Here is a 16666-nt window from a genome sequence, read left to right as displayed (position 1 = left end):
AAAAAGAAAAATCATTTACTAGGAGATCTCTAAAACTTTAACAGTGGTTATTTCCTTTTGTGTAATGGAGTATATACATACATCTTATAACATTTTATACATATTTTATTGGAAAAAAATTGGATTCTAGTCTGTAAAATTTTGGATACAATATAAAATGTAAGCATTTCCCACATTATTAAATGTTCTTCAAAACATTTTTGGCTACATAGTATTATTCTCTCAGCTAGGCAATTTACTCAACATTTGTTTTGGACATTTAAGTTACTTGTAATTTTTGCTGTTAGGATTATCACTTAGATAACTATCCCTGTGTACAAATCTCTGTCCACATGTCCATGTATGCTAGGGTAGATGAAATTAATTAGGCCCATCAAGTCGGAGTAGGAGTTTATTGCTAGTCGCCTATCATGAAGGTGTGTTAGTTTATATTCTCCACTCTTGTATGAGGATGTCCTTTTCACTGTACCCTGGTAAGCTCTGTTTTTGAACATATTTTCTTTGAATATTTCCCAAACCCCAGGGATAAGAGGTAAGGTTGATGTAGCTCATACCGTCTTTGAAACTTTACATCTGATGTTCTATATTCTGTGTGCATAAAGGCAGGCGGTTGTGGGAGTAACCAGGGAAACGTACCAAGTGCAGCTCAGAGAGGAGGCCGTGAAGGGTTTGTAATCCTAGCCACGACCTTGGGACTCCCCCATGAAAAAGTATAGATCATTCGCAAAATGCTGCCCTTCTTTAGTTTTGCCAAATGGCAAGTTATGTGCCTAAAATAATTGTCACAAGCAAAAGGGTTCTCCTGAACCACCCCTCCAGGTCACTTTTAATTTGAATGAGGCTTTGTTTAATGGAGTAGTTGGGGTGTAATTCATCTGTTCATTTTAACAACTCAGTATTGATTGAGGGCCTTCTCCATACTTACCTAGTGTTGGATGGTGGAAATACAAAAGAAGCAGTTCTATTCCCTCCAGGGCTTCCTAATCTAGTTGTGAAAAATAAGAAATATACACGTGAAAAATACAACCAAGAATGCAAAGTAGTCCGTAATTAGGTGCTGTAATGAGAGCTAACCACAGTTGATTAGTGGTTTGGAGTAATGAGGATTTTCTCATAAAAATGGGTGAGGACTAAGGTGATTAGAAATGAGAGATTTGCTTTAGATAGTGTTCACTTTGAAAAACGTCACCCCGGGGGTAGTTGAGCAGCTCTTACTGGCTTCCACAAACTTTCCCATTGCAAGGCTCCAGGTTTCTGCCAGGCCAGTTTTACTGATGCATATCTCGGAGCCCTTCCTGGGCTTTCCTTCTGTGATGCTGAGTAGTTTAATTACTCTTGCTGCAGTGAGTTGAAGAAAAGAGGCTCTAGAGATTAACTCTTTGCTACCATTTTTACATATACAATTATTAGGTTGGTGCAAAAATAATTGCGGTTCAAAAGGTTAAAAATAACTGCAAAAACCGCAATTACTTTTGCACCAACCTAATACATTTAAGCAGAGAAGTGACTAAAGTCAACGTTGGGATTCACCAGTGCCATATTATCAATTGTATTGTTTCTGTTAATTTTTTTTCTAATGTTTCTTCTTTATATGGGATTTCAGATTCATGGAAACAACTACTCGCATAAAGTGGACATCTTTTCTTTAGGCCTCATCCTGTTTGAATTGTTGTACCCATTTGGCACCCAGATGGAGAGAGTCAGGGTAAGTTTTCCCTGCCTCAGAAAAGGTGGAGAAAGAAGATACTCTGAAATTTACAAAAGAACAATTTTAGAAGAAGGAGAAAAAGTTATTCTTAATACCAGCAGTTAACTACAAGTGAAAAGGGTCATGTGAGCTGTATAGGGAGGATTTGTAGACTATTTGCTTCTATTCAAAAAGCTCAGTCTTCAAAAATTATTTAGCTGAATTTTTGTTCCTTGTTGTTGCTAAAATTCATCATAACTTAACAGTATCAGTAAATTTGTAATAAGCACAAAGCGAGGGGAACCACAGGGTAATGGGGGTGGGGGCAGAGAGGGAGTGATGGTGGTGGTTGGTCAGAGGAGAATTTTCCAGAGGACAAGTGGCCACACACTCATACACTTAAAAGCTGGCAAACTAAGCATAATTAATTTTTTCCTCTCAGAATAAACCATGACCATGGTTTTCAAGGAAGATAGTACTGAAAGTCTTTTAAAAGTAGGTTTTTGTCACATTCTTCCCAATTCATAAGTCACCTTCAATTTTTGTAATAGCTGTTGGCCCTGGTACTCACCTTCATATTTCCAAAACGTGTGCCCTTATCACCATTTAAAAAAATAAAAAAACACACAAAAGTTTTATACCTTACCTATTGACTCCTAGCCATGGTAGAAGAGGATGTAGTCCTCACATAGAGCCAAAGGGCTCATTGCTTCTAACCAAAGGACCTACCAAAATGACTAAATTTTGGAACACCCTAAAAGCTTCCAGAAAGGGATATTAAACAGGTCCAACATTTGTAAAGGATCAAAGGCCCCTATTAAGAATGTAGAAATACAGCCTACAGAATGGGAGAAAATATTTGTGGATCATATATCTGATAAGGTTCTAGTATCCAGAATATATTAAGAACTGTTAAAATTCAACAACAAAAAGACAAACAACCCAATTAAAAAATGAGCAAAGGACTTAAATAGACATTTCTCCAAAGAAAATGTGCAAATGGCCAATAAGCACATCATTATTCATTAGGAAAATGCAAATTAAAATCACAATAAGATACTAACTCACACCATATAGGGCGGCTGTAATAATTAAAAAGAAAACAAAAACAGAAAATAATAAGTGTTGGCAAGGATGTGGAGAAATTGAAACCCTCATACACTGCTAGTGGGAATATAAAGTGGTGCAACTGCTATGGAAAACAGTTTGATAGTTACTCAAAAAGTTAAACATAGTTACATATGACTCAGCAGTTCCACTCCTAGGTACAGACCCAAGAGAAATGAAAACATAAGTCCACACAAAAATTTGTACACAGACATTCATAAGAGGATTTTCATAATAGCCAGAAAGTAGAAACAACCCAAACAGCTGATGAATGGCAAAACAAAATGTAGCATACACATGCAAAAGAATATTAATTAACCATAAAAAGACATGAAATACTGATAACATGCTACAACACAGATGAACCTTAAAGACATTGTGTTAAAGAAGCTAAACACAAAAGACCAATATTATATGATTCCATTGATAATGAAATGTCCAGAATAGGCAAGTCTGTAGAAACAAAGTAGATTAGTAGTTGCCAGGGGTTGGGGGCAGAAAGGGGTGGAGAGTGACTGTTTAATGGGTACAAGGTTTCTCTTCGGGTGATGAAAATATTTTGGACTTAGGTAATGGTGACGGTTGTACAACATTGTGAATAGAATAAAAACCACTGAATTGTACACTCTAAAATGGTTCAAATGGTAAATTTTATTTATGTGAATTTTATTTCCGTAAAAAAAATGTAGTTATGTAAAAACAATTGGATTAAATGAAGTATTTTTCTTGACCATGCAGATATTGTTTTGTGCTAGATCAAATAATATATTGACTTTCTTTTCTTTCTGATAAAATCCTTTTTTTCAGAATTGCCTTTTCTCAATTGCTTAGTTTTCTGTGAACGTTTGTTGTAATTTTTAACAAATGTTCACAATCTGTCACATATCAAACAATATTTTCTCTGTTCTTCCAGTATAGCTTATCAGTCTATCTACCTCTCTAGATAGATTTTTTTTTTCCTGGAGTCTTCTCAATGCTTTTTGTCCTCCAGTGTGTTACGATTCCGCCTCAACCTTCTGTAAGTTGTCAAGAAAGGATGTGCTTCCCTACTTTCCTGGCTTGGATACCTCGTTTCCTAGATGCCATCCATGTTGTCCTTTTTTCTTGCATTACTCTCTTATTTTGCTAGAGCACATTCTGTAGTAAATTCCTTGGGAAGAATGTATAAGAGAGAAGCTTTTAGAGTCCCCAGGTATCTGAAAATGTGTTCTTTTCCTTCCTCACACATAATTAATACATTGGCCAGATTCCAGTTTCCCTCAGAACATTGCAACTTACAGCACTGCTATTGAAAGCTCGTATCAATCTGATGCCCGGTTTTTCTGTATGGAATCTGTTTGACCTGTTTTATTTTCCTTTCTGGAAGCTTTTAGGACTTGACCTTCATCAGTGCTGTTAGGAAATTTAGTCCTTTCATTGATCTTTCTTCCCCCCTCACTTCCTGTACTTAATACTTTGGTAGGTCCTTTCAGTTAGAAGATGTGAATCCTTCAGTTCTAGTAAATTTCCTATATTACTTTTTATAAATTATTCTCCAATTTTTATTTTATTTTCTTGGAACCCCTGACACTTAATCCTATAAATAACCCCCTTTTTCCCTCCTATTTTCCATTTTTCTGTTTTTTTGTACTATTCTTTGCAAGAGTGCCTTAACTTGTTATTCCAGCTTTCCTAATTACTTTTTGATTTTGACAATCCTGTTTTTATTGTCCAAGATTCTTCCTTTTTTATAGCATTTCACTCGTTGCACATGGATTTCTTATCTTCACTTATCTCTGAGAATCTCAATTGTGTGTAGGTATGTTTTAAGTTTTCTTCTCCCTGTATTGTCTCTTGTCCTCTGGATCCTTTTTTTTAAACTTTCTATTTTGAAATTAATATAGATCCACAGGAAGTTGCATAGATAATACAGAGATTCAGTGTACCTTTCACCCAATTTCTCCTAATGGTTACATCTTACATAATTATAGTGAAGTATCAAAACCAGGAAGTTGACATTGCTACAATGTGTGTATATAGTTTCATGTTATTTTATCTCATGTATAAATTTGTGTGCACCACTGCAATCTAGATACACAACTGTTCCATCACCACAAAACAATTCCCTCCTACTATCCCTTTATTTCCCTTCTTACCAACATCTCTCACTCTGGAGTTTTTAATGCTTTTTTTTTTTTCTCATGTTGATAATGAGATCCTTAGCTGTTTAGTCATACTTAAGAATAGGGCTGAAATGGAGACTAGAATGGACTTCTCTGTAAGGGTTACAATTTAGTTCTTACCTTGGGGTGTGGGGGGGAACTCCCCACATGTCAGCATCTATCTGTAGGCCTTTTCTCTAGAACCATTTTCTCCAGAGAAGTAGCTTTCATTCTCCTGCCTAGAAAGAGTATGGATGGGTGGGGTGGCAAATGGAGAGTGTCTTATTGTCCTAGCATGCAGCTCTTCACTTCATCCTACTGTTTTCCATGCCCCCCCCCCCCCAGTATATACCTTTCCTCTTTGTTGAGTGACCCTAAATCTTGCATTTTCGTGGTCCAGTTTTACCAGAAAATGAAACTCACATGTTTATGTGTGTCACTCCATACACATACTTTCAGACAGTTCTCCTATCGTCCTCCTTGAGCCTCACCCCGCCTTCTGTACTTCTGCACAGCTCGTCACTTCCCTATCCATTGGCATTATCCCTCTAGGCACCCTGGCTTACTGTCCTTTGCTCTGCTAAGGACGTTGGTGTGCTTGCATCCACTTTCTCTCTTCCAAAAATTTGATCTTTCCTTCCATTGCACTCATCCTTAAAGACTTATCATGTTTTTTACATCCTTTTGCAGTTGCTTTAGTGAAAACGTTTACTTAAAATTTAGTAGAAAATCTGCTATGTTTAGCCAGAACCTCTCTGAAATTCTCTTAGTGAGAAAGTAAAACAGACTATTCAATGATTTGACCGAGGTCCTTTTTTAACTCAATTATATTGAGGAATAATTTACAAACAATAAAATGTATGTACTTGAAGTGAACAGTTTGATGAGTTTTGACAAGTTTATATACCCATGTAACCACTACTACATTTAAAATATGGAACATTTCCATCGCCCGAGGAAGCTTCCTTTGCTCCTTCCCAGTCAATCCCCTTTCCTTCCAGCCCGTCCTCATCCCAGGCAACTATTCTACTTTCTGTCTTTTCTAAAGTTTCATATAAATGGACTGTTTCAGTGTATATGCTCTATTTGTGTCTGCCTTCTTTGACTTCACCATAAAGTTTTTGAGATTCATTCATGTTACTCAAGTGTGTCAGCAGTTCATTCCTTTTATTATTTAATAATATTCCACTGTATATATAGCACAGTTCATGTATCCATTTACCTATGGAGGATCATTTATGGATAAAGATGCGATGACATTTGTGAACAGTCTTTTTGTAGACATGTTTTCATTAATCTTGGGTCATCACCTTGGTAGCATTGATAAGCTATGTGGTAAGTGCTTTAACTTTATAAGAAAGTGTCATTTTACATTCATTCCCACCAGCGGTGTATGACAGTTCTAGTTCCTCTACTTCCTTGTCAACACTTACGTTTCAGTCTTTACAATTTTAGCAATTCTAGTATGGGTATAATTGAATCATGATGTGGTTTGAGTTTGCATTTCTCTGATGACTAATCTGTTAGGACTTGACCATCATCAAGTCCTTTGCCAGATAGAGGTATTGTGACTATTTTCTCCCACTCTGTGGCTTGCCATTTTATTTTCTTAATGGTGTCTTTCAAAGGTCAGCAAGTTTTAATTTTGGAGTTCACTTTTTCAGTCTCTTCCTTTATGCTATCCTTTTTGTTGAAAAGACTATTTTCTCCCATTGAATTACAGCCAAGGCCTTTTTTCAATTCTAAGTTTTAAAATAAAAAACTTTGTTTAAAAAATGCTACGTGATTAAAAATCACTTTGTGAATCCAGGCTCAGGCATTTATCTGCGCTTGGTTTCGTGGGACCTATCTCCCAGCAAGTGAAACCCTCCCTCCAGTGCCTGCAGGATAGATTCTTCTAGTTAAGCTTATGTTTCTCTTCAGTGGGAAGTAACAAATGCCAACCAGCTCTTGCTTTTTCAAAAGTACATTACAGCTTATTTCTCAAGAACTATGAAGACTTATTTGTTTTATTTTATTTCTCAAAACTGGTTTTTGTCATCATTACAAAAGGAATATCAGGTACTATGCTAAGGAGTTTCCCTGAATTACCTCATTTAATTCTCAAAACTGGTGCAAGGGGGGCCCTATTATCCTTGTTTTGTAGATAAGGAAACCAGAACATGAAGGAAGTAGTAACTTGAAAATTTCCCAAAGAACTTTCAAAAACTTAGTTTTATGCTCAGTATTTAGCACAATTGACTTGGTTTTCTTCACTCATAAAAAAGAAAAAAGAAAGGAAAAGAAAGAAAAAGAATGTGCTCTTTTTTATCAAATGCAAAAAGGTTAGAGACCAACAGAAAATGTTGTCCACGTAAGGACAGAAAAGTGTATTCATGAATGACTGAATTTTTTGATACAAATCAGTCTATTTTCAGTTAAAATCCAGCTGTCAGTATCATATGTACAATTCAACCATAATCAGTTATACCTGAATTATTTTCTAGATTTTGATGATTTGATGCAATGTACATCAGATGGCAAGAGCACAGGAAGCACTTATGTATAAATGATCAAGTCGGGAAAAGCTATTGATAAGTTTTCCATCTGTTTAAGATTCAATCTTTCTCCTTAGTCACTCTGTTACGGTATCAAAAAATATTTTTATGTTTAAATAGAGCTATATATCAAAATAGGTTTAAAGTAAGTAACTTTTCTTTCTTTTTAGGTCTTAACTGATCTAAGAAATCTCAGATTTCCACCACTATTTGCTCAGAAATATCCTCACGAGGTTTGTATAATTCTCATCTTTTATTTTCTTTAGAATCACACTTAGAACTTAAAAGGTCCTTAGCAGTCAATTCACTATTTTCCCCGTTTTACTGAAGAGGAAGCCAAAGGTCTAGAGAGGAAAGCGCCCTGACCTCCAGCACACACTGCCTGTCGGAAGCGGAGACCGGAAGTCAGGCCGGGGCTCGGGCCTGGTGCGCATGTGCCCCGCTGCGTGACATCCGGTACGGGAATTGTGGCGGCCTTTCACTTCCGGAAGGCCGAGCTCCCAGCACACCCTCACAGGAACGGAGTTGCTGTTGTGATCATGCCATGAATTTGTTTATCTTAGTGAATTTGGGAGCGATCTTAAAAACTGGCTTCTTTAAGGGGGGGGGGGGACACTAATTTCCATTGATTATGTGTGTTGGCCTTATGCCACTCCGAGTGACACAGTAAATGGTTCAGAACAGTGGGAAGGGAAAACTGAGCTAGTCTTGAATGGTGAAACTCATTTGTAATTAACCTTTGAAGTTTCTTTTTGCAGCTTTTGTTTCTTTTTATTTCATTTTAAAATGTATACATTGATAAATCTTGAATTTCCTTAATTAAGTTGGAGTAAATTAGACTTGTATTATCAAATTGGAAAAAGGCTAAAGTTATCTTTTAATATTATAAGTATAATGAAGGATTGCATTAAAGTGAATTTTATAATGATATAGAGGTACACTAACAACCTAAAATGAAATGTTTTACTAGAAGTTAGTTTGTTATATGTTTTGCAAATTTAACGAATCAGTTCCCAAGGTGACTCGTAAGAATATGTTACATTAATAGAGGTTCAAAAAAGTAAAAAAAGGGTGTTAGGTATTTATCTCTGGCATGATTATATTTTAAGTTTTTATTGCGATAATAGTACATTCATAAGTAGTCGTAAGATGAATTTACTTTTAAAGTCAGATTATGTCTGAGTTTCAAGGATATGATTTATATATTAGAAAACAAGCAATTACATGGTCCATATTTATTTGGAGCAGGAGTTGGCAAACTCTGACCCCCAGGCCAGATCTGTTTCTGTAATAAAGTTTTGGGATACAGCCATGCCCATTTGCTTACGTACTGTCTACGGCTACCTTTACTTCATTGGCAAAGTTGAGAAGTTGCATTAAGCTGGCTCACAAACCTAATATATTTACAGAAAAATTTTGCTGGCTCCTGAGTTAAGGGACTGTTGAGTGGTCTAAACCTGGCCCTTTTATCACAAAGCAATTTTTATATTTCAGTATGTGATGGTTCAAGACATGCTCTCTCCATCCCCCATGGAACGGCCTGAAGCGACAACCATCATTGAAAATGCTGTATTTGAGGACTTGGAGTTTCCAGGAAAAACAGTGCTCAGACAGAGGTCTCGCTCCATGAGTTCATCAGGAACGAAACATTCAAGACAGTCCAGCAACTCCCAGAACCCTTTGCCAAGCAGTTAGCCTTATGTCGTGCCTGCACCCCAAACAGAATAGCCTGCCTCTTAGGAATGTGACTTTCCAGAATTGTGGACTTGAGAACTTTGTTCTTTGCTCGTTTATTTCAGACTACTTTTTCTAAGTCAAAACTAAACTGGATTGCATTTGGGGGCGTAACCGAATTTGAGCCAACTCTTGATTTTGGTGTACTCTGAGACAACTATCACGAATTCACGTGCGCTCCTTTTTCTCTGTTGGTCTCTTGAAACTGGCTGGCCACACTTTACAGCCCTCACCTTTTGCCTGGGGAGGTGGAAGCAATTCCTAAAGTATATAGAGAATTAAAATGGAATATTTTTATAGTACAGAATAATTGAAGTCCCTACATATGGTAACTGTGTTGTTCTAGAAATATGCTTTCTAGAGATACAGTGGTGATTTTGAAACTGATTTCCAAAAAAGCTGACTCCGTTTTTGTCCCTGGTGGGTAAATTAGGAATCTGCAATATTTTGGAGGACAAGTAGCACAAATTGTATAATGGTTTCTATCCACAGCTAGTTTTATAGTGGCATTTGTAGCATTGAATACCTTTATTCCTTAGATGGTTTTTGGGAGAGTTTAAGAGCTTTTTGTACTTTACCTCCAAAAAAGGGATCATAAAACTTTTTATGTAAATGGGTCAGAAGTTCAGGTTTGGGATGAAAAAAAGCCGTAGTAAGAAATGAATCACATATTACAACTAACTTCTTTAATTATGGACTTTTTAAACCTAATAAAATCTTAACATGTCTTATATGTAATCCTGTAGGTTGGTACTGTCCTGAAACTGATTATAGATAACAGTTAAATCATCTACCTTGCTAACTTTTTTTTTTCACTGTAAATACGTTTATTTTTTATTTATAAAAATTCTGAACTCAATCCATTTGGATTGGTGGTATACAGAACGCACTTAAGTGTGTTAACTATTGTGACTTCTTTCAAGTCTAAATGATTTAATAAAACTTTTATTAATTATTTATAGTTGACTCTTATTTTGGGGAATTAGCCCGAAAATGGTAGTATTTCAAATTTATAAAATGCGATCATACATCTAAACCACACCCTCAAGAAAGCTGATTCCAAAACTGTTCCAAACAAGTGTCTTCTCTATTATTTCCCAAAGACTTGACCAAGTCCTTTTCAGAATTTACCGGGCTCGCAATCTACAGACATTTGCTCAGTGCCTGCTCTGTGCCAGGGACTGGGGACATAACGAGGACCCTGCCCTAAAGGGAGACGTCACAGAGAGAAGGTCTGTGGCAGTGCTAGTTGTATTGATAGCACGGTGTGTCTGATATGTGCCACAGGGAGGCATGTGGCATGCTGGGCTGACTCGGTACAAACCAGCTAGATACAATCTTTAAGGGTCCAAATGCATGAGTACTTCCATTTTACAAACAAGTAATATCTGTTCCACAAAATTATGAGCAGTTTGTAAGCTGGAAAATCACGTCCCAAGTATGTACACCATCGATCAAGACCCTCCCTTCTCAGCACAGCATGGACATTGTCTTTCTTCCCAGGGTCTGCTTGGCCCTAGCCAGCCCGTGTCCCCCTTTCTTCTTCATTTCTTGGTCAGCCTGCTTCAGTTGCTGCCCCCTGAACTCCTTTCTTCTTCAACCCAGCCAGGGATCCAGTTGATTTCTTTCGGGCACACGCTCCCCAGTTCCAGGCACCGCACTCTAACCAACTGAGCTAACCGGCTGCCCCTAGAGTCACTCAGTCTTACTCCTGGAGAAGTCTAGCGCTGAGCAGGAGTTCTGGATGTTTTCTGGCCCACCTCTGGGACACCTCCTCTTTCCATAACTAGATTTGTGAGGCACTGTTTAAGGAGACTTCCCCGTGGAGATTCTATCCCTGCAACTACAGTAGCTGTCACCAGGGGGCTCATTTTCACCTTTTCCCCCAAGAAGAAATCAGGTGAGGTCTGAGATTAAAAAAAACATTCTTCGACCTGTAAAGATATTCCCCTCCTCCAAACATACAACACATCATGAGAACAACATAACAAGTGTGACCACAGGTGACTGGCCTGAACATAACAGATACGGCAAAATTCAACCATACCAAGTTGCATAATGTTTGTGGGGACAGAGCCAGGAGTGCAGTTTCCAGGCTCTCGGCCTCATGTGGAAAGGTGCTGGCTCAGGTAGTAAATGGCCATCAATTGTGATTGGATGGCCATCAGCTGTGGCTAGTTGGCCATCAGCTGTAACCAGTGAGCCATTGGCCACTAATATAACTGTCATGGTTACGCTAGCAGAAAAATGGGGGGCTAGCAAGATGGTGGCTGAGCTAGCAAGAGCGGATTGCAGTTAGCAGGGTGGATTGCAGCTAGCAAGTGAGGTTGGTTGGCAGAGAGAAGTAGACGGCAGTTTGCAGATCCTGTGGCTCTTGCTTCCTGTTCTCCAACCCAGCTGCCAGCGAGACTATAGTGGTATGAGTCCCCTATCTATGGCTCTGTGGGTGTTCCTGTTTGGCCTCACCATATCCTGTGTTCTTATTGGGAGCGGGACCAAAGACCCCGCATGACACCCTGCATGACAATGTTTTTGCCATAAACTGCCTTTAAATTTAACCTCAAGTGGACAATGACTGTCGTGCAGGAGACCCTGCTTGCTGCTCCATTTGTCATGTGGGGCACCCTGCTTGCTGCGCCATTTGTCGTGCGGGGCGGCCTGCGGGGTCTCTGGTCCCGCTCCCCACATAAGAACGCAGAATATAATGAGGCCAAAAAGGAACACCTACAGAGCCATAGATAGGGGAGTCATACTACTATATTCTCGCTGGCGGCACTATAGTCTCACTGGAGGCTGGATCCACACTGTCCGCAACCCACCATCCTAACTGCAATCCGCGCTTGCTAGCTCAGCCACCATCTTCTTGCTAGCCCCCATTTGCTGCTAGCATAGCCACAGCAGTTATATTAGTGGCCAATGGCTCACTGGTTACAGCTGACAGCCAACTAGCCACAGCAGATGGCCATGCAATCACAATTGATGGCCATTTACTACCTGAGCCAGCACCTTTCTATGTGAGGCCGAGAGCCTGGAAACTACTTTCTGGGGCTCTGCCCCCACAATGACTTAAAACAATAAACAAGAGCAACGTGTGCCCCAGCTCCTGCCAACAATTGTAGTTTCCCTAAACTTCACTCACGCCCCCTGCTTGGAGCAGGGTTCCTCTGCTTGGGCTGATGCTAAAGAAAGACCGGCAAGGGGCAGGAACAGCCCAGGGGAAGGCTTGGGGGGAAAGGCGAGGGATGAGAAAAGGCATTCTCAATAGTGTGAGCGCAGAGAAATAGATCAATTTGAGAATTATTTTTGAGGCAGGAAGGCCATGACACTGGAATTAACTGAATATAGGTGAAGGAGAAGTAGACGGCTTCTGGCTTTCCTGTGCTTGGCGTCCAGAGGAAGGAGGGTGAGGTCTGAGGGCAGGTGTTCTCGTTTGAAAATGATGAGTTACCCAGAACTCTGTGGTAAAAAGGTAGGGCTTTATTCCAGAGAAAACAGGAAGCCATTGCAAGTTTCTGAGCTGAGGAAGGACATGGTGAGATTTTAGGATCACTGTGGCAGGTGAGGAAGAAAGGGTTGAGTGGAGAGAGAAGGAGCTGGAACAGAGGAGCAGGCAGAAGGCCACTTTATCCATGTCAGTAGGAGCCGAAGACATCCCGCGTCCAGCCCCAGCAGCCCAGAGGGGCGTCCTCTGTCATTGCCCTTCAGTGTTGAGTTTTGAAGGATTTCTTCAGGGGCCGCTGCAGTGCGTGGCTGCCTAACTGCTGCCTTCTGAAATGATGTGTTTTTAGAGGGCACCCAGCGAGCATTGTCAGAAATAATGACAGCAATGCTGGGGTAAGCTTCTATAGCTAGCAGCCACAGGGTGGGTAGGAAAAGGACTGGGAACAAGGCTGAGCTTGCTGGCACAGAGCTCAGGCACCTGGTAGAATTTTCACTACCCAGAAAGGTCACAAACCTGCTCAGAGGGAGTGAGAGTGTTTGTGAGAAGTAATGAAGGGGGAAGAAATACTCAGGATAATGACTGAGTAAATGACGACGCATTCATACTATAGATGTTGTGCAAAAGAGTCAGCAGCCTGAGTGGCATTAGTAAACAGTTGCAGAGGAACATGCATAGTTCAATTGCAACCAAACAAGACAGCTTCTATATCTGTTTAAATGAAATATTTTCATGGGCACAAAGAAAGTTTAGAAGTATCCACACCAAACACCATACTGGTTACCTTAGGAGAAAGGAGTTGGGGGAGGACGTATGAGGGAGAACATGATGAACTTCAGTATGCATCTCAGTGTTGTTTTATTTCTTCCAACGGATGAACTGCTTTGGGGATTAATAATATTACATTCGTAAAACAAGAAAAAGAAAACCAATAAACTGCATTTACAATATTTTAATTGATATTTTCTTTGTGTCCTGCCTTATAGTTTAGAAGGCTTTAACGTGGTCTCCTTTAAATTCCACTAGCACCTCTGAAACTCAGATATTTTCATTGCTGTTTTACATGTGAGGAAAACAATGATTAAAATAACTACAGTAACATAACAGGATGCTTGTAATAATCCACTTATCATTCCACTCCTCTATTAGCATAACAATTCTTACTTCTCTGAATTCCCTTCAGTCCAGAGGGCATTTTAGAGGAGTGACAGGGAACAAGATAGCCCTGGCTTTGCAATCACAGCCTGCTGCATTACTGCTTACTTGTTTACAATTTTCCTTGAGCTCTGTAATCCGTTTCCTCAACTACAAATAGCACATTGTGAAAATTAAGGGATAAAATAGATGATGTTTAGCATAGAAGCTGGTAAGTAGTAAGTACTCAATAGACTTAAAATGAAATCATATTCTCAGTTTCCTCAACTCTAAAATGGGCATAATTGGTCAAGAGTTATTGTGAGGATTAAATGACATAACTGGGTTAGATTAATACAAATATGTACATATATGCAAAATCTATGGTTAAATGATCAGGAGAAGGTACAGAAAGAACCCCCCTCCCCTTGAGTACTCAAGGAGTGGAGAGGAAGAAAACAGGACGTGAAGGAGGAAAAGAAAACCAATCTCAGTAAAATATGCGATTATATGCAAGGTAAGTGTGCAAAATGAAACTTTGTTTCTGCAAAAATGCAGACATTGAACATGCATATGACAAGGACCTGAGGCTGGCATTTGATTATGTGTGGAAAACGTGTTATGCTAATAAGAAAGAATGGTTATTAAAGTAATCAAGAAATGTCCTTTGTTATACTGAGGGGTTTGGGGCTGCCCTTGGGGGAGAAAGAGGGGAGTGCTGGGAATTCCTTTCTTCCAGGACTTTGACCCTAAACTGCGGGTCAGTAGGTATCCTGCGAGTCTTCCCTCTTTTGACTCCGCGGGCTGCCGGGGCGCAGTGTGGCCCCAGGGTTTGGAGATCAAAGATCTGTGTCTGCGGTGTCCATTCTCTAGGCTGGGGCGGAGAATCTGGCTCCCGCGCGGCTGGTTGCGGCGCCAAGAATTGTTGGTGCAAAGACAGGGCCTGGGGAGAAAGACCTCTCACTGGCCACGTGGGGGCGACAAGACACCGAGGAAAGGCTGGGGCGCCTTGGGATTTGGGGAGCCTGGGTGTCAGAGTCAGTCCAGTGGGGCAGATGCAGGAGGGCTGGCTGGGCCGTGAGTACAGCGGGCAGTGGGCGATGGAGGTGCGGTGCCGGCGGCGGGGAGGCGGGTGGCGGGGGTGTAGGCTGCACCGGAGGAAGGGAGGTGAGTGTGAGGAGCAGTTCTTCTGGGTCATTAAGTACCATCCACCTTCCACCCTAGCCCAGGCGCAGGCCTGCTGGGCAGCAAGAAGATGGGCTCCTTCGTTTGTTTAAAAGGCAAACATTTATGGAATGCTTGCTGCATACCGAGTCCTCTACTAGGCACTGTGTATTCGTGAAATCTCTTCTAATCCTCACAACAATTTTGGGAAATATCACCCCCATTTTATAGAGGAGAAAACTGAGGCTTACTAAAGATTTACTTCAGTGGGTATAATCAGCAAATCACTGGTGAATTGTAAGTATTTTAAAATAAATAAATGAATGAAAAGAACTCGACCTTGCTATTCGCTGTTCCTCGGGAAAATACAAATGTAAGCAACAATGGAATTCCAGTTTTCCACTATTACCTAGCAAAAGTGTAAAAGATTTATCTGTGTGAGTGAAAGGGTGTTGACAAGAAACTCTCTTCCATACAATGTGAGAAATAGATGCATTTCAATGGATTTTTTGGTCAGGAACTGTAAATTTGAAGGCTAATTCCTCTCAACGCAGTAATTCCCCTTTGGGGATCTATTCTACAGAAATAGTCACACAGATATATTAACCTTAGTGGGAAAGGCAAGTTAAGGGATTATTTCTTTAAAAGTGATTTCCCCGCTGTTACCCTGCCGCAGCCTGGGGCCCAATCCTGCCCCATCTGATTGCAATAATCACTGCCCTGGGGCTTCTTCGTGAGGGGGTGGCTCCAGAGTGAGTGCTGTTTACCTGCAGCGGACTCTCCAGGGATGCTTGCTAAAATGCACATTTAGGAGGGGGATGCTTTTCCAAGATGTAAAGAATCAAAAGCTTTAGGGGCGTTTGCCCTAGAACCTACATTTTAAAAAAGCTCCCTTCTTGGTTCCAAAGCACCACTTCTGTATCTTGACAGAACTTTAGAATACTGGGCCCTTAAAAAAAAAAAAAAATGCCAACAGGCTGCGCTCCAGCCTCAGAAATCACAACCTCTGGGTGTGGAGCCCCAACATCGGGATTTTTTTAAAGTTCCCACGTGATTCCCAGGTGCAGTCAAGGCTAAGAACCACAGGCCTTGCCATTCGCAGTGTGGCTGCTGGACCTGGCGCGTAGGCAGAAACTCGGATTCTCCAGTTTCGTCCCAGAACTGCTGGATCAGAATTCACATTTTAACAGGAGCCCCCAAGTGATTTATATGCACATTAATGTTTTTGATAGACTATGAGTGAGTTTTAGGTTTATTTCAACCCTCTTTCTGTAGCCTTTCCCCACCCTGACTGCTGTGAGAGCAGGCTGGAACTCTTGGGCTGGCAGCAACAAGATAAAAAGCAGCTGGGCCATGGGCAAGTCTACTACGGTATTTCCCCGAAAATAAGACTGGGTCTTACATTAATTTTTGCTCGAAAAGACACATTAGCCCTTATGTTCAGGGGATGTCATCCTGAAAAATCACGCTAGGGCTTATTTTCTGGTTATGTCTTATTTTCGGGGAAACACGGTAATATCTCCTGAGCAACTGCTATGGGGAAGGGGCTATTCTAGAGGGAGCTATAGCTTTTCCTCCAGATCCTTAGAATCTGCACAAGCAGAGATTGAGGGAGAAGTGGCCTGAAAACAGTACAAGTGCAGACAATCAGAACTTCAGGTTGATTAAAAGCTTAAAGTAAATCAACAATATGAGGCCTTTAGCAAAATGTCAGATTCATATG

At 40.3% G+C, this 16666-nt stretch overlaps 1 protein-coding gene across 1 annotated transcript in view; it reads left to right on the top strand.

The window, feature by feature from the left end:
- Nucleotides 1-10163, top strand: part of EIF2AK3 (eukaryotic translation initiation factor 2 alpha kinase 3) — a 75945-nt gene extending 65782 nt beyond the window's left edge. The window contains exons 15-17 of the mRNA XM_019757039.3: nucleotides 1604-1705; nucleotides 7643-7705; nucleotides 8967-10163. Of these exons, the coding sequence (XP_019612598.3) occupies nucleotides 1604-1705; nucleotides 7643-7705; nucleotides 8967-9167 (366 nt within the window). The 3' untranslated portion in view covers nucleotides 9168-10163. The remainder of the gene's footprint in view (nucleotides 1-1603; nucleotides 1706-7642; nucleotides 7706-8966) is intronic.
- The last annotated feature ends 6503 nt before the right edge of the window (nucleotides 10164-16666 follow it).

Source organism: Rhinolophus sinicus, chromosome 2, assembly GCF_057876585.1.
Source record: "Rhinolophus sinicus isolate RSI-liver-muscle chromosome 2, RSI-T2T, whole genome shotgun sequence".
In the NCBI taxonomy this organism is placed as follows: domain Eukaryota; kingdom Metazoa; phylum Chordata; class Mammalia; order Chiroptera; family Rhinolophidae; genus Rhinolophus; species Rhinolophus sinicus.
The sequence above is the reverse complement of the archived record's forward strand: the minus strand, read 5'-3'. Positions and strand labels throughout refer to the sequence as shown.